Below are 18,045 nucleotides of genomic sequence, written 5' to 3' on the forward strand. Positions count from 1 at the left end.
ATATGTATATCTCTCTCTTATATGTCTCACTTCTCACAACAGTGTAATCTTGTTCTATTTTTCATGTCTACAAAAGTGCCTGGTGTAGATAGTTATTAAACTAAACCAAGAGAACCAGTACCAAGGAACCGGTTTTCTCCCGAGCCATGTTCATTCACAGGAAGGCACTTGATTCAGAACTACCTAAACTGCTTTTCTCTGAACCTGGAGCTTGTCTATGCAGTATGACTGGCTGCATTTCCCTGAACCCGGAGCTTGTCCATGCAGTGTGACTGGCTAGCCAGACCTTCCTGTCTCTACCTCCCCAGCGCTAAGACTTCAGGCACATGATGCCATACCCAGCCTTCCCGTGGGTACCTGGGATTGAACTCAGATCTTTCTGCTTGTACAAAGAGCACCCTCCAGAGGTAAGAGTCCAGCTTCACTCTTTCTTTCTTTTGTATGGAAATGTATATCCAATGCTGTATTTCCAAAGATATGGTCTGAAATAAACCTTTTTGCTTTCCTGGACATTCATTTTCTAGGGGCTATAGTGTAGGCACTTTATGCTAGCAATGGCTTCTTCTTTACCATTTGGATTTCTGTTCTAGTCTCTTCTCTACTATGATAGGCTGCAGAAGAGGATGGCCCTAAGGTCCTAACAGGCGATTGTTTATGAACTCTACTAGACAAGTGCAGGGCAAAAAGCCCCTCAAATACACCCTACACTTTGCTAGAGCATAACTCGACATCTATTTTATTCCAGTTATCTTGCACACACAGTGGTTACCATTGTAAATAGCTGTGATGGATTTAATTGACCATGCACTGTTTAAGCTGGGCAGCATGCCTGAACTGACTGGGTTTGTGGGGACAAGCTGAAGTTTCTTAGCTTCATAGACTTCTCTCCCAGCTTACATTACACTTTCTGGAGTTGGTTGGTTTGTGTGTCTCTCTTCCCACAGCAGTGTGGTCTGGTTAGATTCCTAGTGCCGAGAACAGTGCCTGGTGTAGACATTTATTAAACTAAACTGACGGAGCCAATAGCAAAGCATGGCTTTCATCCAAGTCATGTTAACACACAGGAGGGGATCATGAGCATTAAATGCTGTTTTAGCCACAAGCTTATAGGAACTGTGCTACTAATGATGTACGATGAAGGGTAAATGACGTGGTTTTCTGAATGACTGAATGGTTTTAGGTCTTTATAGACTTACAAGTGGAGTATGTGTGTCTTCATTAAGAAGGAAAGGAAACACTTGTGCAAATCTTGACTCATCCATTACTCAGTATAAATGGAATCTTAGGGCAAAAGTCTTGGAACTGCAGGCAGATACAGACTTTTCCAGTGTTTCCCTATTTATAGAAAATGAGACTGCACTGTGACATTCTTATCATCGTGCCTGTAAGTGATGAAAAGATGCTGTGTATGTTTACCTAGAGTAGCTTCAAGGCTTTCATATTGCTTATATTTTCTCAAAATAATACATGTTAATATTTCTGCCTTTTAATCTCTGCATCATAGAAAAAACAAATCCACCAATGCTCACCTATGCCAGAAATCACCTGAAGCCATCAGAGCCACCAATGCTCTTCTGGGGCAAAGGTCACCAGGAAACAGGTTTAGGCAAAGAGACACTTTAGCTTTATCTTTCAGAAACCCCAACTTCCCGTTTGGCCATCTCCCCTTTACATACAGTCAGGGCAACGTGACAACAGTGACAACATTTACATTAATCCAGGTCGGAGAGTAGAGGCTGGTGAGACCATCTGATATGATGTGGGCCCAGATCATCTTGTTTTGTGAAGGAATGCACTGTGATGCTCACAGTGTACACTTATGTGTATCAGCACATACCCAATATGAACAATGCACACTTCACACATCAGGTTCACAAAGAGCAACAAGAAACCTAAGCCGGTGAGTGAGTGACAGAGATCCTGCTGGAGACCTTTGCCTGAGTGGTTTTACAGCACCCTCTCTCTCCTGTCTCATGCCTAGGTCAACACAATTCCACTGAGAAAGTCAAGCCACGGGAGGCAGAAGTAGTCTGTATCTAGCAGAGCACCAATCTAGTGCACCCCAATGAACTAGCTCGCTCTTTTTGTCTCTCCTCCTTCCCGTTTTACCCCTGGCTCAGGTATATTTATTTGAAGCATCACTTGAAGGATAAAAATAATCAGGTGTGATTCGGTGCTGCCACAGACAGCGACAATATTTGCTCCGCTTCAGACCACAGCGCCTGCCCTTTTGACCGCGGCCCAAGTCCCAGAGGCTGACTGGAGACCGCCCCTTCGGCTTCCCTAGCTTGACCACACCTCCCATTTCAGGAGGCAGCTCTATTAGGAGCATTATGGTCTCTGCATCCTCTTTAGCCCCGGAGCCCAGGATTCCCGCAGGTAGAAGCTGGAAAGAGCGGCAGACCTTCGGTGAAGCTCATTTCACTCCTCACCCATCTCTCCGGCAAAGTAGTAAGTGAGCGCTGAGTTTCTGTTGAAAACTTTCATTCCATTTTTCCTCTCCTTCCCCACATTTTATGAATTAAAGGGTAAAAAGGGAAACTTTTAATATACAGCATGTTTCTCTTCCTCTTTTTACATCTCTCCCTATTCACCTATTCCATTGTTTAACAGTATTTTTCAAAATTACTTCCCGACCTCATTAGACAAGCTGAAAATCAAGACTCTTGTTATCCCTCGTCCCCAAAGGCAAAACCACTCACATTGTAGATCCTTGCAAATGACACTTCACAATTTTTTGTGAATATCCTTTGCAGACCCTTCTGGAGAAATAAAACTGCAGTTGCACTTAGAAAATTTTCCTTTCTTTCTTCTCCATTAGTGAATGTCTACTGTTTTGTCTCCCTCCCCCGCCCCCTTACCGGCGCCTTAATGAATGGCTTTCACAGAGAGCAAATCGCTACCCGTTAGGATCTTCTGAAGGCAAGCTTGCCTATTGGGTCGTTTCTTCCACCTTGTGACTTACGTCCTGCAAAAGCCCAACAATTCTTTGCAAGACCCTGTAGGTTGGTGATTGTGGGGGTGTCTCTAGGTCGGAGGGGCTTTCTCTCCTGCACTGAGCCCCTGCTGCCAAGGGAGACTGGAGTTGGGACGGTAATTCCACTTTGCACGGGTCTTCTTGTTACTCTAAGAGTATCTGCTCTCACCTTTCAAAGCAGATTTTTCTGCGCGTAAACTGTACAAAAATGCTGGGTGGCGCGAGATCGTGACATTCCATTGTAAAGCTCCTTTTTTGTTTCATCCCAAAGGGGTTTTCCTTCCTACTTTGTGTCGCTGCATGGAACTAACTGGGTGGGAAACAACAGGAAATTCAGATCCTGAAACGTACCTCTGGCCGCTCCGTTTGATTTGTAAAATTACTGACACTTTAACCCTTTCATCAGATGGGGTCTGGATTACTTCAGCACCTTTTTTTATCTAGTGAGAAACCCCTTTGGTTTGTCAGGCTCCGATCACGCTCTATTCCTCGTTTACCTGCTGTTCAGAAGCCAGGCCAGGGAGAGCTGTAAGGGGTTAATTCGTGAGAAGTGCTTTGAAGATGAAAAGGTCTTTTCATGTGTTAGGGATTGCAGTTATTAATATTAATATTTGAAGGATCACACTGCTTTTAATTGTAAATCGACAACCTCCATACTTACCGATCAGCAGTGGAATAGCAGTGCAGGCGACAGTCATACAGCCTTTTCCGTCCTGGATCCGCTGCTGGGGACTCAGGACACATGTCTGGTTACCAAGGGGCTGTTTGCCTCACAAGGCACCTTACACCCAGGTGCTAGTTGCCAGAGGTGCCGGGAAGGGCTAGAGCAGAGTCTGGGGAGGTGGGGGAATCCTCCAGCACCTGGAGTCGGTGACCTTGGGTTCTCTGCTGAGCCCACGCTTCCAATTGCCTATTCAAATTCCTAAGGATGGTGGAGTTCAAAGACCAGGAGGGTTAGAGCTGAATTTTGGAAGGAGGAAAGTGGATAAGCGCTTGGATTCAACGGGAGTCAGCATTTGTAACTGAGGAGAGGTTACTGAATGAACATAAGGTGCTTTATTTCCTTAAAAATACAAGTGATTATTGATGCCCCACCTAATTTACAAAGAGGGGAGACTCCAAGTAAGTAGTATAGATCTTTGGAAAAATAAAAGAGCCAACAGGGCCAGACTGGGCTAAGGCAAACCAGTGCGGTCGGGACAGGTACTCAGCACAGATTTCTGCCTGTGATGGCAGACAGCCTCAGTGTGTGGGCAAATTTCTCTGGTTCTCCTGGACCTGGTCATTATATAGAATTCTATATAGAATTGTAGTCTTCATCTTCATCGCCTTCTTCCTTTCCTTCGGGAATGCATCTCAACACCACCACCCTTGTACTTTCATGTGTTCTTTCCAGGTGTGGGCCTTGTGGCTTAATTTACTGGTGAACAGACACACAACCCCTGACAGTGATCCTTTGTAAATTGCCTATTCAAATTCCTCAGTGGCTCATATCGAGAGGCAGAAGAGATGGGTACATGCCAAAAGTTGGGGCTCGTTCCTTCCCTCCCTCCTTCCCTCCTTCCCTCCCTCCCTCCCTCCCCTCTCCTTCTGCTCCCTTGTGTCCCTTCCTCTTTCCTCCCTCTTTCTTCTTCACAGAAATTTAAAGCATTTAGTGTATGAGTGACACTGAAATACGAGGCATCGATTTAATGGCATTTAAGGCAATACTTGTTTCTTTAATCCTAGCGAAATGTATATGTGAGATCCTCCCAGGCCTTCTTAACTCTGCTCAGGATGTAGCTTTACAGGACTCTTTTGAACTTAGCCAACTCCCTCATTTTAGGAGATTGTTTTCACCCAAGAGAGGGGTGCAATCAATTTGCTGAGCCCTTGCTCAGCCTGTTCCGAAAGGTGCCCTGTGTGGACTCCTTCATTGAAATCACGGGGGTGAGCTCTGGGTGGGACCAGATCAGAACCGAGGGAACGAGAACACAGGGCTCGGACTCCTATCCCAGGAAGCAGAAACTCCAAGACACACAGAAGCGGCCTGGCTTTGGCTAGGTATCTGGGAGGGTAATGGGGATCAGGCCTATTTTCCAAAGACGAGTCCATAAATTACTCCTCGCCAAGCAGACACTGACTCTGGAGAGAGCTGCATGTCTGGAAGGCCTGAGTGAGTAAAGCATCCCACCAAGTCCAGCTTCTACTTCATGCCCTGCCTTGTTTAGAGAGGGCTGCGGAAGGTATGCATACATATTTTCAATTTTATATAATTTCTTTTAGAAAGCAATATTTTGCTGGGAAAAAAAGGGGTTGGAAATAACAGACAATACAATTTCAAATGGTGTGATACATTCCATGAATATTTGGAGTTCAAGAGACACAAAACAAAATTGTAGCTCCAGCAGAGTGGGGGAGAGAGAAGCATGTTTGGGATTATTATTATTTTTTCTCCATAGAGCAGAAGAAGGTGAATTTCATGCACCGGTGGTATAGGTGTGGTTCCAGCACCTCCAGGGAAAGCTGGGTCAGCACCTCTTGATCGGAGTCAAGCAGAAAACTTTCAGCCAATCAGAAGTCTATCCTTCATAGGAAAAATACGATTTTCTATTTTATTGGCTTTTATTTAAAAACAATTCTAGGAGCACGAACATTTGAAAAAATTGTTCAAAGAGTTTCTAAAAACATTTGACACTTTTAAAAACTGGGACAAGTCAGTCTTTAAAATCATCTTTTGGTGCCTCTGGGTGGAGGTCTTTAAATGATTTCTATGAATGTGGAGGGATATATTACCATTCTGCGTCCCCTGTAGGAAGGTCTTCCTACATTCCCTGCCCTGGAATTCCTGGTCTTAAAGGATCCCGAGGGCTTCAGTTTTTTGAGGTTTTTCAGAGGCTAAAGAGCTAGCCATGTTTCTTGGGGAAGACAGAAGTCTTGGCCATCCTTTGGCATAGGAGAGTGAGCCTTTCTTGTACATTTTCTTTTGGCCAGGTGTGCCCTGCACCTATGACGTGCAGACTTGTGCTCAGCTGTGGCCGAAGTCTTTGCTTTTATTTTCCAGGTGCTCTGCTTCCTAAGTACCAAGTGTAATCAGGTGAGTCCAGCCCTGCTCCTGAGTGAGGTCTTGAGACCTGTAGGGTCACCCATCCTCACATGGTCGGAGTAGAGGCCCGAAGCTGCTTTGTAACCAGAACTGTGAGATTAGGATTCATGTGTGATTCATAGTTTGGATGCCCCTGCCTCAAATCAAAAACAACAACAGCTACACAAATGGAAGTCCCAGACAAATGGGAACCCTTGCAATGCTTTCCAGAGCAGGCAACTAACTTCCCTGTATTTATAGCCAGTTGATGTGTTACTCCACAAAAAGTGATATCTATAGCTCAGGAAGCTGCAGTAGTTCCTAGTTTGTGTGACAACATCTGTAGTCTTTCCAAGAGCTCTCTTGGAGCTGTAAGAATATGCTAGCTTCTTGGTTGTATGCATAACAATGGTGCAGGATGCCTAGCATTCACTGAAAACCATGGCTCTTTTGTCTTGCAAAATTTTTTTGGCTAAGGATATTCAGCCTGTGATATTCGTTAAAGAGGTTAGTTTCTTGGATGACTTAAATGTCAGTTTTTAGAAAAAGAGGTGAAGATTTCAACCATGATGTTCTAGTTGTCCATCTCCCCTTCTTTCTCATTTTTCTTTTTTTCAGACAAGGCCTCACTAAGTACCCCTGGCTTGCCTGGAACTCACAGAGATCTGCCTGCCTCTGCATCCCAGGATTAAAGATATCCACCAGTACATCTGCTTCTTAAATAAGTAACCTCTGCTACCTCGAGCTGTGAAAATAATACTAATATAATAATTATACTAAAACCCATCTTTCCTACGAACAGTAATTGCCAGGCATTGCTGATAAAATAGCAATAATTTATTGACTTTTTTTTTTTTACTAGGTATAAGGAATGCAGCTAAATACCTTTATTTTGTATATCCCTCCTCAACAACCCTCAAAGGGTTGGTATTCTTGTCTTCATTTTATAGTTGAAGAAACTAAGACCGTGAAGCTAAGAAATCCTGTCATGACCGCCTCCTCAGGATGAATAGTCAAGTCCACTCAACCATCTGTGAAGCTCTTCGTGACACCTCAGCTGTCTGGCCTTAGCTTATTGAAGCAAAAATGAGATGGTTTGATTAATTTTTTTTTTTTTGGGAGTCCAAATTTCACCGGCTCTGAGAAACCACTCTTAGCAGCAGACTGCCAGCAAGCTGTTTAGCATTACGCTGGGAAATTGGAACCTTAGAATTTGGGCAATAAAACAAATGAAACCCCACCATGAAAATCACAATTAGGCATAGTCCAAGAAGTTGCTTGCCAGATTTGAGAGATCCATGTCAGCTGGTGTCTTTTAATTCCGTTTTAGAGGCAAAATATTAAAACTATCCAGCCCCCTTTGATTCCCCAAATCTTGCTATTTATGACCTCTCATGTTTTGTTGAGATCTTCTGACAAGCAAGAACCCGATTTCAATTCTAGATTGCAAATGCAGGCCACACGCTATGAGGTGAAATGAAATTATTTAAGACTCCAGGCTTTGGAAGAATTTCTTTAGCAGTGAGCATTGGGTGAGAGTTGACATTTTTGTCTTATAATTCTTTGGGTCTGACTTGGCCAAGGAACTGTTTAACCCTGACCTCTAAGACATCTGTGATTGAGAAGAAAGAAATGCTTAGCATCATTCTTCCTGATTCTTCCTTTTGGTTTCCATGTTTGAAGTCTAAAACAATCTTAATCAGTCGTCATCACCACCTAACTTGGCCACAGCACTGCGGTGCACCTGGAGGTCAAGTGTACTCATTTGTTGCTTCTCAGGGTCATACACAGGACAGAAGGACACTATCATCAGTGCACTTTTCTTCTTACCAAGGGCCACTTTTCTTATGACATGCTCCTCCTTGCTAACTAGAAGGAGCAGACTGCCAGTTTCTGATGTGTTTCAGAGACTTCAGTGCCACTGTCCTAGTTGAATTTGGAGGCTGTTGGAGCTCAATAGAACCTTTGTATCTCTCGTTGACAATGCATTCTGACAACATGATGGCAAGGGGGTTTTTCTATCCAGGATGAAGTGCCTAAATCAATCATGAAACACTCCTTATTCCCACCTCCATAATGTACAAGAGTAAAGCCACCATTAAAAAATTCTTTATTTTGAAATTATATGTTTACATGTATGGGTGGGGCAAGTGCCTGCAGAGGGTAGTGGGAGGGGTTAGATACCTTGGGGGTGAGTTACAGGAGGGTGTGAGGTGCCCGATATGGGTGCTAAGAACTAAACACAGGTCCTCCGTGACAGGCATGTTAACTCTTAACCACTGAGCCATCTCTGTAACTCCCTTAAACCACCATTTAGCCCTGAGACATTAGTGACCTATGTCCCTAGGAGGAACAAAAGAATATATGCTTATAAAATCATAATGGCATGAGCCCATTTTAGTATTGTAAGGAAGACTAGTTATATACATCATATAGGACTTGACAATGCTAAGCTTAATTCTAAATTTCAGAGACAGAAGATATAGGAGATGGGTATGAGTCCTTTTCTTTAAGGAAGGGCTAGAGATGGTTACCAGTAAAGCTGGAGAGAAAGAGGACATGCTGATCACTCTGTAGGAGTTGCTGCCTCTGAGTTTTGTGAAAGAGCCACCTACTAGGTGGCTGTTGAAGACACAGAAGGAGAGGGCAGCACACACAAGCCTTTATTGGTCAACGCCACTATTTAAAGGATACTTACCACTGTGAGTCTGCAATCCTTGCTGAGGAGAGTGAGGGTCATTCAGTCTTAGTGAGGCAGAAAGACAGCCCCCAGTTCTAATCATTCACTCACAGTCAGCCTCTGTCTCTCAGGGGTTCTCAACCTTCCTAGCGCTGTGACTCTTTAGTACAGTTCCTCAAGTTGTGGTGACCCCCAACCATAAAATTATTTTTGTTGCCACTTCATAGCTGTAATTTTGCTACTATTATGAACCATGATATAATTACCCATGTTTTCTGATGGTCTTAGGTGACCCCTGTGCAAAGGTCATTTGATTATGTGTAGAGGTTGTGATCCACAGGTTGAGATACTGCTGCTTTACAGCAATGTTTCCTAGGAGCATGGTAAGGAATGTTCCATTATTTAGTGAGCTCTCTTAAAGCATTTAGAAAACTGGCCTTGGTAGCTTTGTTATACTAACAAATCAGGAAGATACCTTCCAAAATGACCGGAGAAATACCGTGGACCATGTGTGGGAATTAGATATAAATAGATATAAATATAACGGTGGGGAACAGACAAAATTATGTGGTACATTAATTAGATTGGAGACAAATACAGTATTATTTGTAGTCAACACTTTAAGTTATCCTTTAATTATATTTTTACGATCAACCCCTTCTCTGTTGTTGTTCTTTAGGAAGCCCAAGTCCACTGTTGGGAGTGGACACCTTTCATAACACGTGGTGAGAGGTAGTTCTATCCTAAGATCTGCACCCTTCTGGGTATTTTCTGGCATGCTCCTTCACCCAGTCAACTAATGCAGGTTACATGAATGGTATGCACCACCTAAAAAGACATGGTCTCTCTTTGAGGCAACCTGCGACTCTAGGAGAGAGGATGGTAGAGTATCATACTTTTATGCATTTTAGTGTCACTTACAAGAGGAAAATCAGGGTGACCACAGAGCTCAGGACAAGTTTATATGGCATAGTCAGACCCCTGTTTTCATCCAACTAGCCAAACATGGAGAATATTCAGGAAAAAATTACATCAACTTTGAACATGTACAGACTTCCTTTCCTTGTCACGATTGGCTAGCCTGGGCTGCATAGGGAGCTCCTGGCCAGTCTGGGCTATATGAAAAGACCCAGTCTTAAAAAAAATATTTTGACAGTAGCAATATAGTTGTGGCTAATTATATATTATGGAATGTAGAATATTTGTATGTGTTTACAATCTTAAACTTCAGGATATAGAGCAATACTTGTGGACACATAATGCCCACCACAGCATAATGTCAAATATCAATGAAAAAAGCAGATTATAAAACAGCATATTCAGCCGGGCGGTGGTGGCGCACGCCTTTAATCCCAGCACTCGGGAGGCAGAGGCAGGCGGATCTCTGTGAGTTCGAGGCCAGCCTGGGCTACCAAGTGAGATCCAGGAAAGGCGCAAAGCTACACAAGAGAAACCCTGTCTCGGAAAACCAAAAAAAAAAAAAAAAAAAAAAAAAAACAGCATATTCAGACTATAGCATGAAGGTGACTGTCTGTGGATGGTGGGGTTGCATGGGATTTCTTTTAGATCCATTTGAGGCTTTTCTGAATTGTTTTCCCCACATTCAGGTACCTATTTGTTGATGAAGAAAACAACAAAACCAACTATAAAATATCTCATTAAACAAACATAAAAATGGCAGTTGATTTCTAAATATACATAATGGATAACAAAGGACAGCTTTTAAATTCCATTTTTCAAAAGTCAAATGATTTGCTGGCATTCAGAAAAATATCCTTAAAAAATAAAAAAAGTCACCAATTTTAAGACTTTCTATTGTGAATTTAAAGTATTTTATAGAAGAATGATTTTAGAATATGGGGGTTTTAAAAACATTTGTAATAAATACACTTTATTATGTTAACCATTTGGAGAAATTATTTATTTATTATTTACTTTGAAATAGTAGTTCACTCTGTAGCCCAGGTTGGCCATGAACTCACTATATTCCTGCCTTACTCTTTTGAGTGCCAGAATTATAAGTGCATACCACTATGCCTGGGAAGTAGGAAAAAAAATCAAGTGTGGTTTACTGGGATAGTTGCTTAAAGTCATAGGTTTCCTTTAAGGGCAGATCGTATAAAATTAAAAGCCCTTGACTGGTGTCTCATTACCTACTGATGGAATCAAGCAGGACAGAGTTGTGTGAACTGGATTCAGCCGGACCAAGGCTTATCTCTTCAGGGTCCCTAGTCTTCTGCTGCTTCTCCCTCCCTCGTCCCTCTTGCCTGCTAATGTCTTTGCTTTGTGCATCATTGCCCCTTGACCTGGGTGAGTAGGGATGTGAGCTAGCAGGCCCTGGCAGGGTTAAGAGGCCGCTGGACCAGGTGGAAGTTGAAATGGCCACAAAGAAAAAAACTCTCTGGAAATGAATGGAAAACTAGTTTTCAAGGAGTGCATTGGATATGAGACATTCCCATAGGCCAAACTGTTGACTGTTTCTTCTTTCCTCAGCCTATAGCTTGCCTGGTCCCTAAGGTCCAGGATGAAGAAGGTAGAGAAGCGACTGGAAAGGGTGAAGCCCTAGGGTCCGGGTCTAATGAGGCAGCAGACAGGGTGGTCTCAGACTTCCTCTTCATCTAAAAGGAACTAACATGAACCAAAGGCTGTGTACAAGTTCTCTCTAATCCTTAGCAGTTATTTGCATGTCAGTCACGTGGTAAGACTCAGCAGGAACTTGGGGATGGATTAAGCTCTGCTTTGGAGAGTTTGAATTCTAGTGAGGTCGGGCTGAGAGGGAAGACAGCAAAGTGCAGTGGTGTGGCTGCTCGCACAGGGCAGTGGGAAAAGGTTTCCTACATAAGGTGACACGAAATAGTGACGTGAGCATAGCGAAGCAGAGATTGCTTAGAGATGGACATGGGGCACACTCATTTCAGGTGGTCTTCATCCAGACCTGCAGTCTAGGCAGAGCCTCTGATTTGTAAAACAAATGCGTTCACAGCTAATTCATCTCTCCCATTCTTAGGCTTAGGAGAGTTGTTTGGCCACCCACCCATCCACCCACTGAAAACTTGAGTTTCTGTCATGCAAAGTTCGGGATTGAGTGGGAGAGATAAACAGACACAGATGTTGGTAGAGCTCTGTGATAAGTGTAAACAATAGGAAGATAATACGCTGGAGACTCTTGGAAAGGAGTAGCTAGTCCCTGCTGGGGTGAAGAGTGGCTGAGGGAGAGGTGAGTGAGGGCTTGGGGTCTGACACAAGCCTAGACGCTTCTGGAGACATGGGGCTCACAGGAACCGGAGGACAGAGGGCATTTCCAGGAACACTGCGACCGAAGAAGGACAAGGGAGGAGCTGAGTTACACAGTGGAAGGCTGTGGAGCATACACCAGGGCTCTGTGGGCTGAGGACATGGCGGGGGTGTGGAAGGCTGCGAGTACGGCTTAGTAGTCTCACTTTGGAAGCACCCATTCTGCTCATTGAGCAAGGCTGGTTTCATTGAGGAAAAATGAATTTAGCTCTGTATGATGCACCGTTCCCATACGTTCCCATCATCTCTCCACTGAGACGGGTCTCAGGGTTCTCAGCTGGAGAGTAAGGCTTAAAATCACACAGTTGTTTTCTATTTAGGTAACACACATGTGCAAGGCCAAGACAAAACGTTCAAGTCCAGCTGATGTTCAAGAAGTTGTCATGTGGGAGGGAGCTGGCCAAAAAGCCAAGGGGAGAAAGAACTCACACACTCACAGACACACATACAGGCACACACACAGGCACACACACAGGCACATACACACAGAGAGACATACACAGACACACAAACACATACACAGACAATACACACACATACACACACAGACACACACAGAGACATGCACACAGACACACAGAAACATACACACAGACATAGACACACACACACACATACACACCTTTTACATCTTGAGAAAGGATTAGATTTCTAGCAGCTGTTCTGTGTCACAATCTGCAAGTTGGAAAAGGGGCAGGTTCTTTTCTTCTTTCTCCAAAAAAATAATAAAGCAGCAATCGCTTTCTGTCCCAGAGTTATTTCCTGCGATGAGAGCCCTTGAGATCCCTGGCAACTCCCTCTTTTTAGTTTCCTCCCTGGGCAAAGGGCTTTTCCCCAAGGGAAGTGTCATTCATGCTGTGGAGAGTATGGTCCAGCACAGAATGCACCAGATGTTCAGCCAGAGGTTTCCTCCCTCTCTCTGTCAACTGGAAGAGAAAACATGTTTCCACTGGATCTTTTTCCAAGTTTGTTGCTATGAAGGGGAGTGTTGTCTGGCTGGCAGACAGAAACTCTTGTTGTCTTTGAGCTGGTCTCTGGTACAGCGCTGTCAATGCGTAAAGTTCTTTCTCTTGGGAATATGTAAGTAAACTGGACATGCAGTAGGGCGAAGGTCCTTTACTGCTGTGGGAGTCTACATGATTCACAGGGCCATGGGTCACACCTCCCTCTGCAGTCTTCCATGATTCCCTTTTCTGTGTGTCCCATAGAACCAACCACTGTTTACTTTTTCCATATTTTTGGCAAACTACTGATCACAATATGATACAGTTACATGTGAATCTGTCTTCTCCACTTCTGAAGCCATACACTCTGTCTTTCCCAGCTTTCTTCTCCTGAGCTTGTTAGAAGCCAAAGGGCCAGGAGGTCAGGAATCTGTGTTTGTTTACTAGTATGTCTCAAGGGCCCAGCACATTGCTTCATACATAGGAGGTTCAGAGTAACTATTGAAGGAATAAATAGATACTGCCTTCTGTATGGCTGTGAGTTGGAGAACAGGCCTGTAGGGACACGGGATCTGTGGTGCTTTTTGGAGGGACACCAGAAGGCTGAATGGCTCCTGTGAAGTAGCATCCATCATGCCTGGACATTTCCAGCATGAAGGTATAAACCATCCTGCAGGACCTTGTGGGGCTGGCCAGCTTTTTCTCAGGGACTCTCATCATGGTAGGCCGTTTTCAGTGTGGCATAGTTAATGCAGCTTTTAGGTCTCATCCTTTTATATCAGTGCATTTTGATGGTGATTTGTTAAGGCATTTAAAGTTAATTTTTCAGATTAAAATGAAAACAAAATCCAGTAAGAGAGAATGCTTCAGTGAGGGAGGGGCCATTGAGTATCTGGATACTATTCATCCCACACCTGGTTGGGACAGGTCCATGATGATCCATGTTATCTGAATCTAATTCTCAGAGTCTGAGACATGGAGCCGCTTACTAATTTTAGCAAAATCGTTGAATGGACAAGAGGTGACAGACAGGTGAAAACAATGTTCTTGGAATGGCCATCCTTGATCTTTTCCAGCCATTCAGTGTCATCACTGATGAGCTCTTCCTGGGTCCACTGGCTACAGCAGGGACAAGGATGAAATCTTTTCTTTCTTTTCTCCTTGTTCTCCTTCTCCTTCTCCTTCTCCTTCTCCTTCTCCTTCTCCTTCTCCTTCTCCTTCTCCTTCTCCTTCTCCTTCTCCTTCTCCTTCTCCTTCTCCTTCTCCTTCTTCTTCTTCTTCAGACAGGTTTCTCTGTATAATTTTGTGCCTTTTCTGGAATTCACTCTGTAGCCCAGGCTGGCCTTGAACTCATAGAGATCCACCTGCCTCTGCCTCCTGAGTGCTAGGATTAAAGGCGTGTGCCACCACTGCCCAGCTGAAATCTCTTTTTAAAATATATCTTTTAAAAATAATTTATTTATTTTTATTTTGTGTGCATTGGTGTTTTGCCTGATTGTATGTCTGTGTGAGGGTGTTGGGTTCCTCTGAACTGCTAAGCCACCTCTCCAGGTCCATGGATGAAATCTTAAGTAGCATAGCCTAGCTGCCTAGAACTCTTATTTAACTGGTTTTTAACTAACTGATTTTTGTTTGTTTGTTTTGGGAGGGGGAGTTAATATTATTTGGACTTTCTTGTACTTTGAGGAGGAAAGACATCTTTTAAAAAATGTACTTATTTATTCTACATGTTTTTTACATCATGTATCTTGATCCCATTCATTTCCCTGTCCCTTCCCATCCACTCTCTGCCCCCTGCACAACCCCCAAATAAAACAAAATTTAAGAGAAAAAAGGAAAAAAATAAAATAAAATTTAAAAAGGGAAAAACTTTAAAAAATCTCATCATGGAAGCTGCAGTGTGACACAGTGATTCATGCCATGAACCCCTTTGTCCATATGTCTTTACCTGCAAGCGTTCATTACAAAGTCATTGGTCTGGCTCAAGGCCTCTGGTTCTACTACCCTATCAATACTGGGCCCTCTCTAGGGCTCCTCCTGGATATTCTATTGTTGCCCTGTGTTGTGGAGATCCTGCAGCTTTGGGTCTGCAGGTCAGCTTCCTTCCCATGCTCTAGCAGATCATAGATGGGGTGGATGATGGGGTGGGCCAAGTCATAACCTTGGGTCTGGGCCTGGGCAGCTGTAGGGTTGGTCTTTCAGATGTGGAATGGGACAGCTTTCCTCTGCTTACAACTTTGGGGCTGGCTCACCCACACCTGCACTAACAAGGTTGGCTCTCCTACGCTTATGACCACAGGGCCAAGTCTCCCACCTGCACCAGATATTGATGGGTGGGTGGGGGGTGATTCTCTCCTGCCCATGCTACCACAAGACAGATGAGAAATGGGGACACTTCTCCCATGCTCACAACTTTGGGGTTGGCTCACCCACACCTGCGCTAACAGGGTTGATTCTGTTGTGCTGCCATGGAGAGGTGCAGGGCCTGCTCTCCTGAGTGTTGCAGCTGGTGGGGGTCAGGGAGAACTTTCCTGCTCTTATGACCACAAGCCCAGCTCTTTCACCTGCCCCAGGCATTGCTGGGTGAGGGATGGGGGAAAGACATCTTAATAAGGTAAAGTACTTCAAATCAAAACCCCACAGCTCTAGGATAAGTTCTGCTTTATAAGCTCAAATTTCTTACCCAATTGATGTTGTGGCTTAATGGGTCAAGTTGTGAGCAGGATCCTTGTGAAAGTAGGTATGCCATTGACTATCAGGCACTATCAAGATAGTGAATTAGAATTGCAAACTGAACGTAAAACCCATCTCTGTACTTTTTATGTTTTCTTGAAATAGGTTGATTGATTTGAACACACACAGGAATGAGGGGGCAAGGGCGGACAGGAACTGGAAAGCAGCTAGGATGAAATGTCACTTCCTAACAATAGGAATTTGGCCTCTGAACGATAGGCCTAGGAATGTAATCTTCTCAATCATTCAAGAAAGGCATATTTTTATGTGTAGTATTGAGTTTATGAAAGTGTGTGAACTTTTGCACTCTGGAGAGCACTCTACTCAACAGAAATGCTTGATAGATCAACAATCTTCTTGGTGACCGGCAGCTCGCTGGAAAATCCCTCTAAGTTAGAGCATTCCAGGAGCATTCTTCTCCTTCAGACTTCCAATACTTCTAATAGATCTCGTCAAGAATGATTTTCAAGCCCTTTGCTTGATATCCGATGTATTTGTCCGGTCTATTTTGCAGGGTTTCTGTCTGTCTCTGTGCCTGGGGACGAAGGCTCTTCACAGAAGCGATTTTCTTTCTTTCCTCTAATACAGTCTCTCTAAATTCTGTCAACAATTTATTTACTCCATATGGAATTCTTGCCATATGTCAGTTCTGGTTGGGGTTGGGAACATGTGAACCATGGATGGAGATCTTATTTAAAAAGACACACAAGACTTGGTTCCTGCCCAGAGATCCTGTCAAAGGGATGTTTTTTAGAACCTGTCACTCATTGCAGCACACAGACATGATCTGTGACCCATGCTGGCTGGCTGTGGCTAGGGACTGTCCCACCATATCCCTGGATGAGGCTACCTACCTTTCTGAATTATTTACTTTTCTGCCTCACAAAAAAAGTGAACAAGTTGGCCCTGAGGAGATGCCCAGGTCTAAGATTTGGATGCCTTTCAGGGGTTAATGTCCTCACACCCATGTACAGCCAGAGGCTTAGTCAATGTTTTCTTCTGCACAGGTGTGGAGAACAGAATGAGCTACTATATGGATTCCACCATGGGCAACCCCACCGCGTACTCTGCACCACGTCCTGCAGTGCTGGTGAGTGATGGTCTCTTCCCTGCCTCCTTCCCTTACCCACCCAGCCTCTGTGCATTTCTTCCTGCCCCTGGAGACATGCGGAAGCCAGGGATTCAGCTTTGGACCTCTTGGAGGAGTTCCATTGTGAGGCTATCCATGTTTTATATACCAATATAAAGTAGAAATCCTGGATTTGTTGAAGGTTTGTAGTTTCAGAGAATGAAGACTCCATCTAAGGAGATATTGCATGCCTAGAGACATGTTGGGCTGTCTAATTTTGGGAAGTGCTACCATCACTTAGTTAGGAGAGGCCAGGGATGTAGCTAAGTTCCTATAATACTCCAACAGCTCCATAGTAAAAATAGGAAGCTCTTAATGTCAGTTCTCCTTAAGTGGAGCATGCTGGTCCAGAACAGCCTCACATTTGAAGGCAGATCCTACTATGTGCCCAGAACACACTTAAGCTGGGCAGATTTACTTCGGGAGACAATGTTCCCATTCCAGGGGGGTCCATTTAACATTTGTCTTAATAGACCAATAAGCAATCTTTCGAAATCGTTTTCTAGTTCTGAAAGATTACCATGCAGCCTAGCCTCAAATTTTGAACTAGAAGTCACATGGGCCTTCTCTGGTCCCTTGCTGTACTGAAAGTGCCCTCAAAGCAATCTCAACCACAGCTGTAAAAAGCTCTGCCGCTCTCAGGTAACGGCCTACTGGCGAGGAACTCATGTTCTCTGCCTCAGGGCCAATCTGTCAAAGGCAGAGCATGAGTCTTCTGGCTTGTTGGGTTAGCTCCTCGGGAAACTGTAATGAAGGATGTGATGTCACAGCCAGGAGGTAAAGAAACAACACTTTTGGAAGCTGTCTGGCTTTTGTGTGGGAGGGGTTCAGCTTCCAGGTACTTGCATGGGTGGTGTGTGGGACCCTTTTATCTGACCGAGGAAGTGCTCTTTCCTGTTATGCTATTCTGGCTAGCCTTGTGGGCTCTGGAAGTCCCTCCAGTGCTGGCTCATTGGCCCTCTCGTGCGTCATAGTTCTTTACATGCCGGTCTGCCGGCCTACCTGGAGAAGGGCAGGCATGAGAGAGCAAAACTGCTTATAGTTTTAACTAAACATGACCTAGGTTGTGACCATCTTCCTGACCCGGAGGATGTGTGGAGGAGGCTGTCAGGAATTACTGACCTTATTTGGGGATCATGTGGACAGGCTAGTAGGAAGCACCTTGAGTTGTATAGAAAGTAGAGATAATAGCGGCCTGCTCGCCTCTTCCCAGGGCTGCAGGCT

The 18,045-nt window shown here is 44.2% G+C and overlaps 1 protein-coding gene across 2 annotated transcripts in view; it reads left to right on the plus strand.

The window, feature by feature from the left end:
- The first annotated feature begins 2,315 nt into the window (after positions 1-2,315).
- Ets1 (ETS proto-oncogene 1, transcription factor) overlaps positions 2,316-18,045 on the plus strand; it is a 125,704-nt gene continuing 109,974 nt past the window's right edge. For both annotated transcript variants that reach the window (XM_015998404.3, XM_076575951.1), the window contains exons 1-2: positions 2,316-2,451; positions 16,700-16,782. In XM_015998404.3, the coding sequence (XP_015853890.3) occupies positions 2,334-2,451; positions 16,700-16,782 (201 nt within the window). In that variant the 5' untranslated portion in view covers positions 2,316-2,333. The remainder of the gene's footprint in view (positions 2,452-16,699; positions 16,783-18,045) is intronic.

Source organism: Peromyscus maniculatus, chromosome 7, assembly GCF_049852395.1.
Source record: "Peromyscus maniculatus bairdii isolate BWxNUB_F1_BW_parent chromosome 7, HU_Pman_BW_mat_3.1, whole genome shotgun sequence".
Lineage (NCBI taxonomy): Eukaryota > Metazoa > Chordata > Mammalia > Rodentia > Cricetidae > Peromyscus > Peromyscus maniculatus.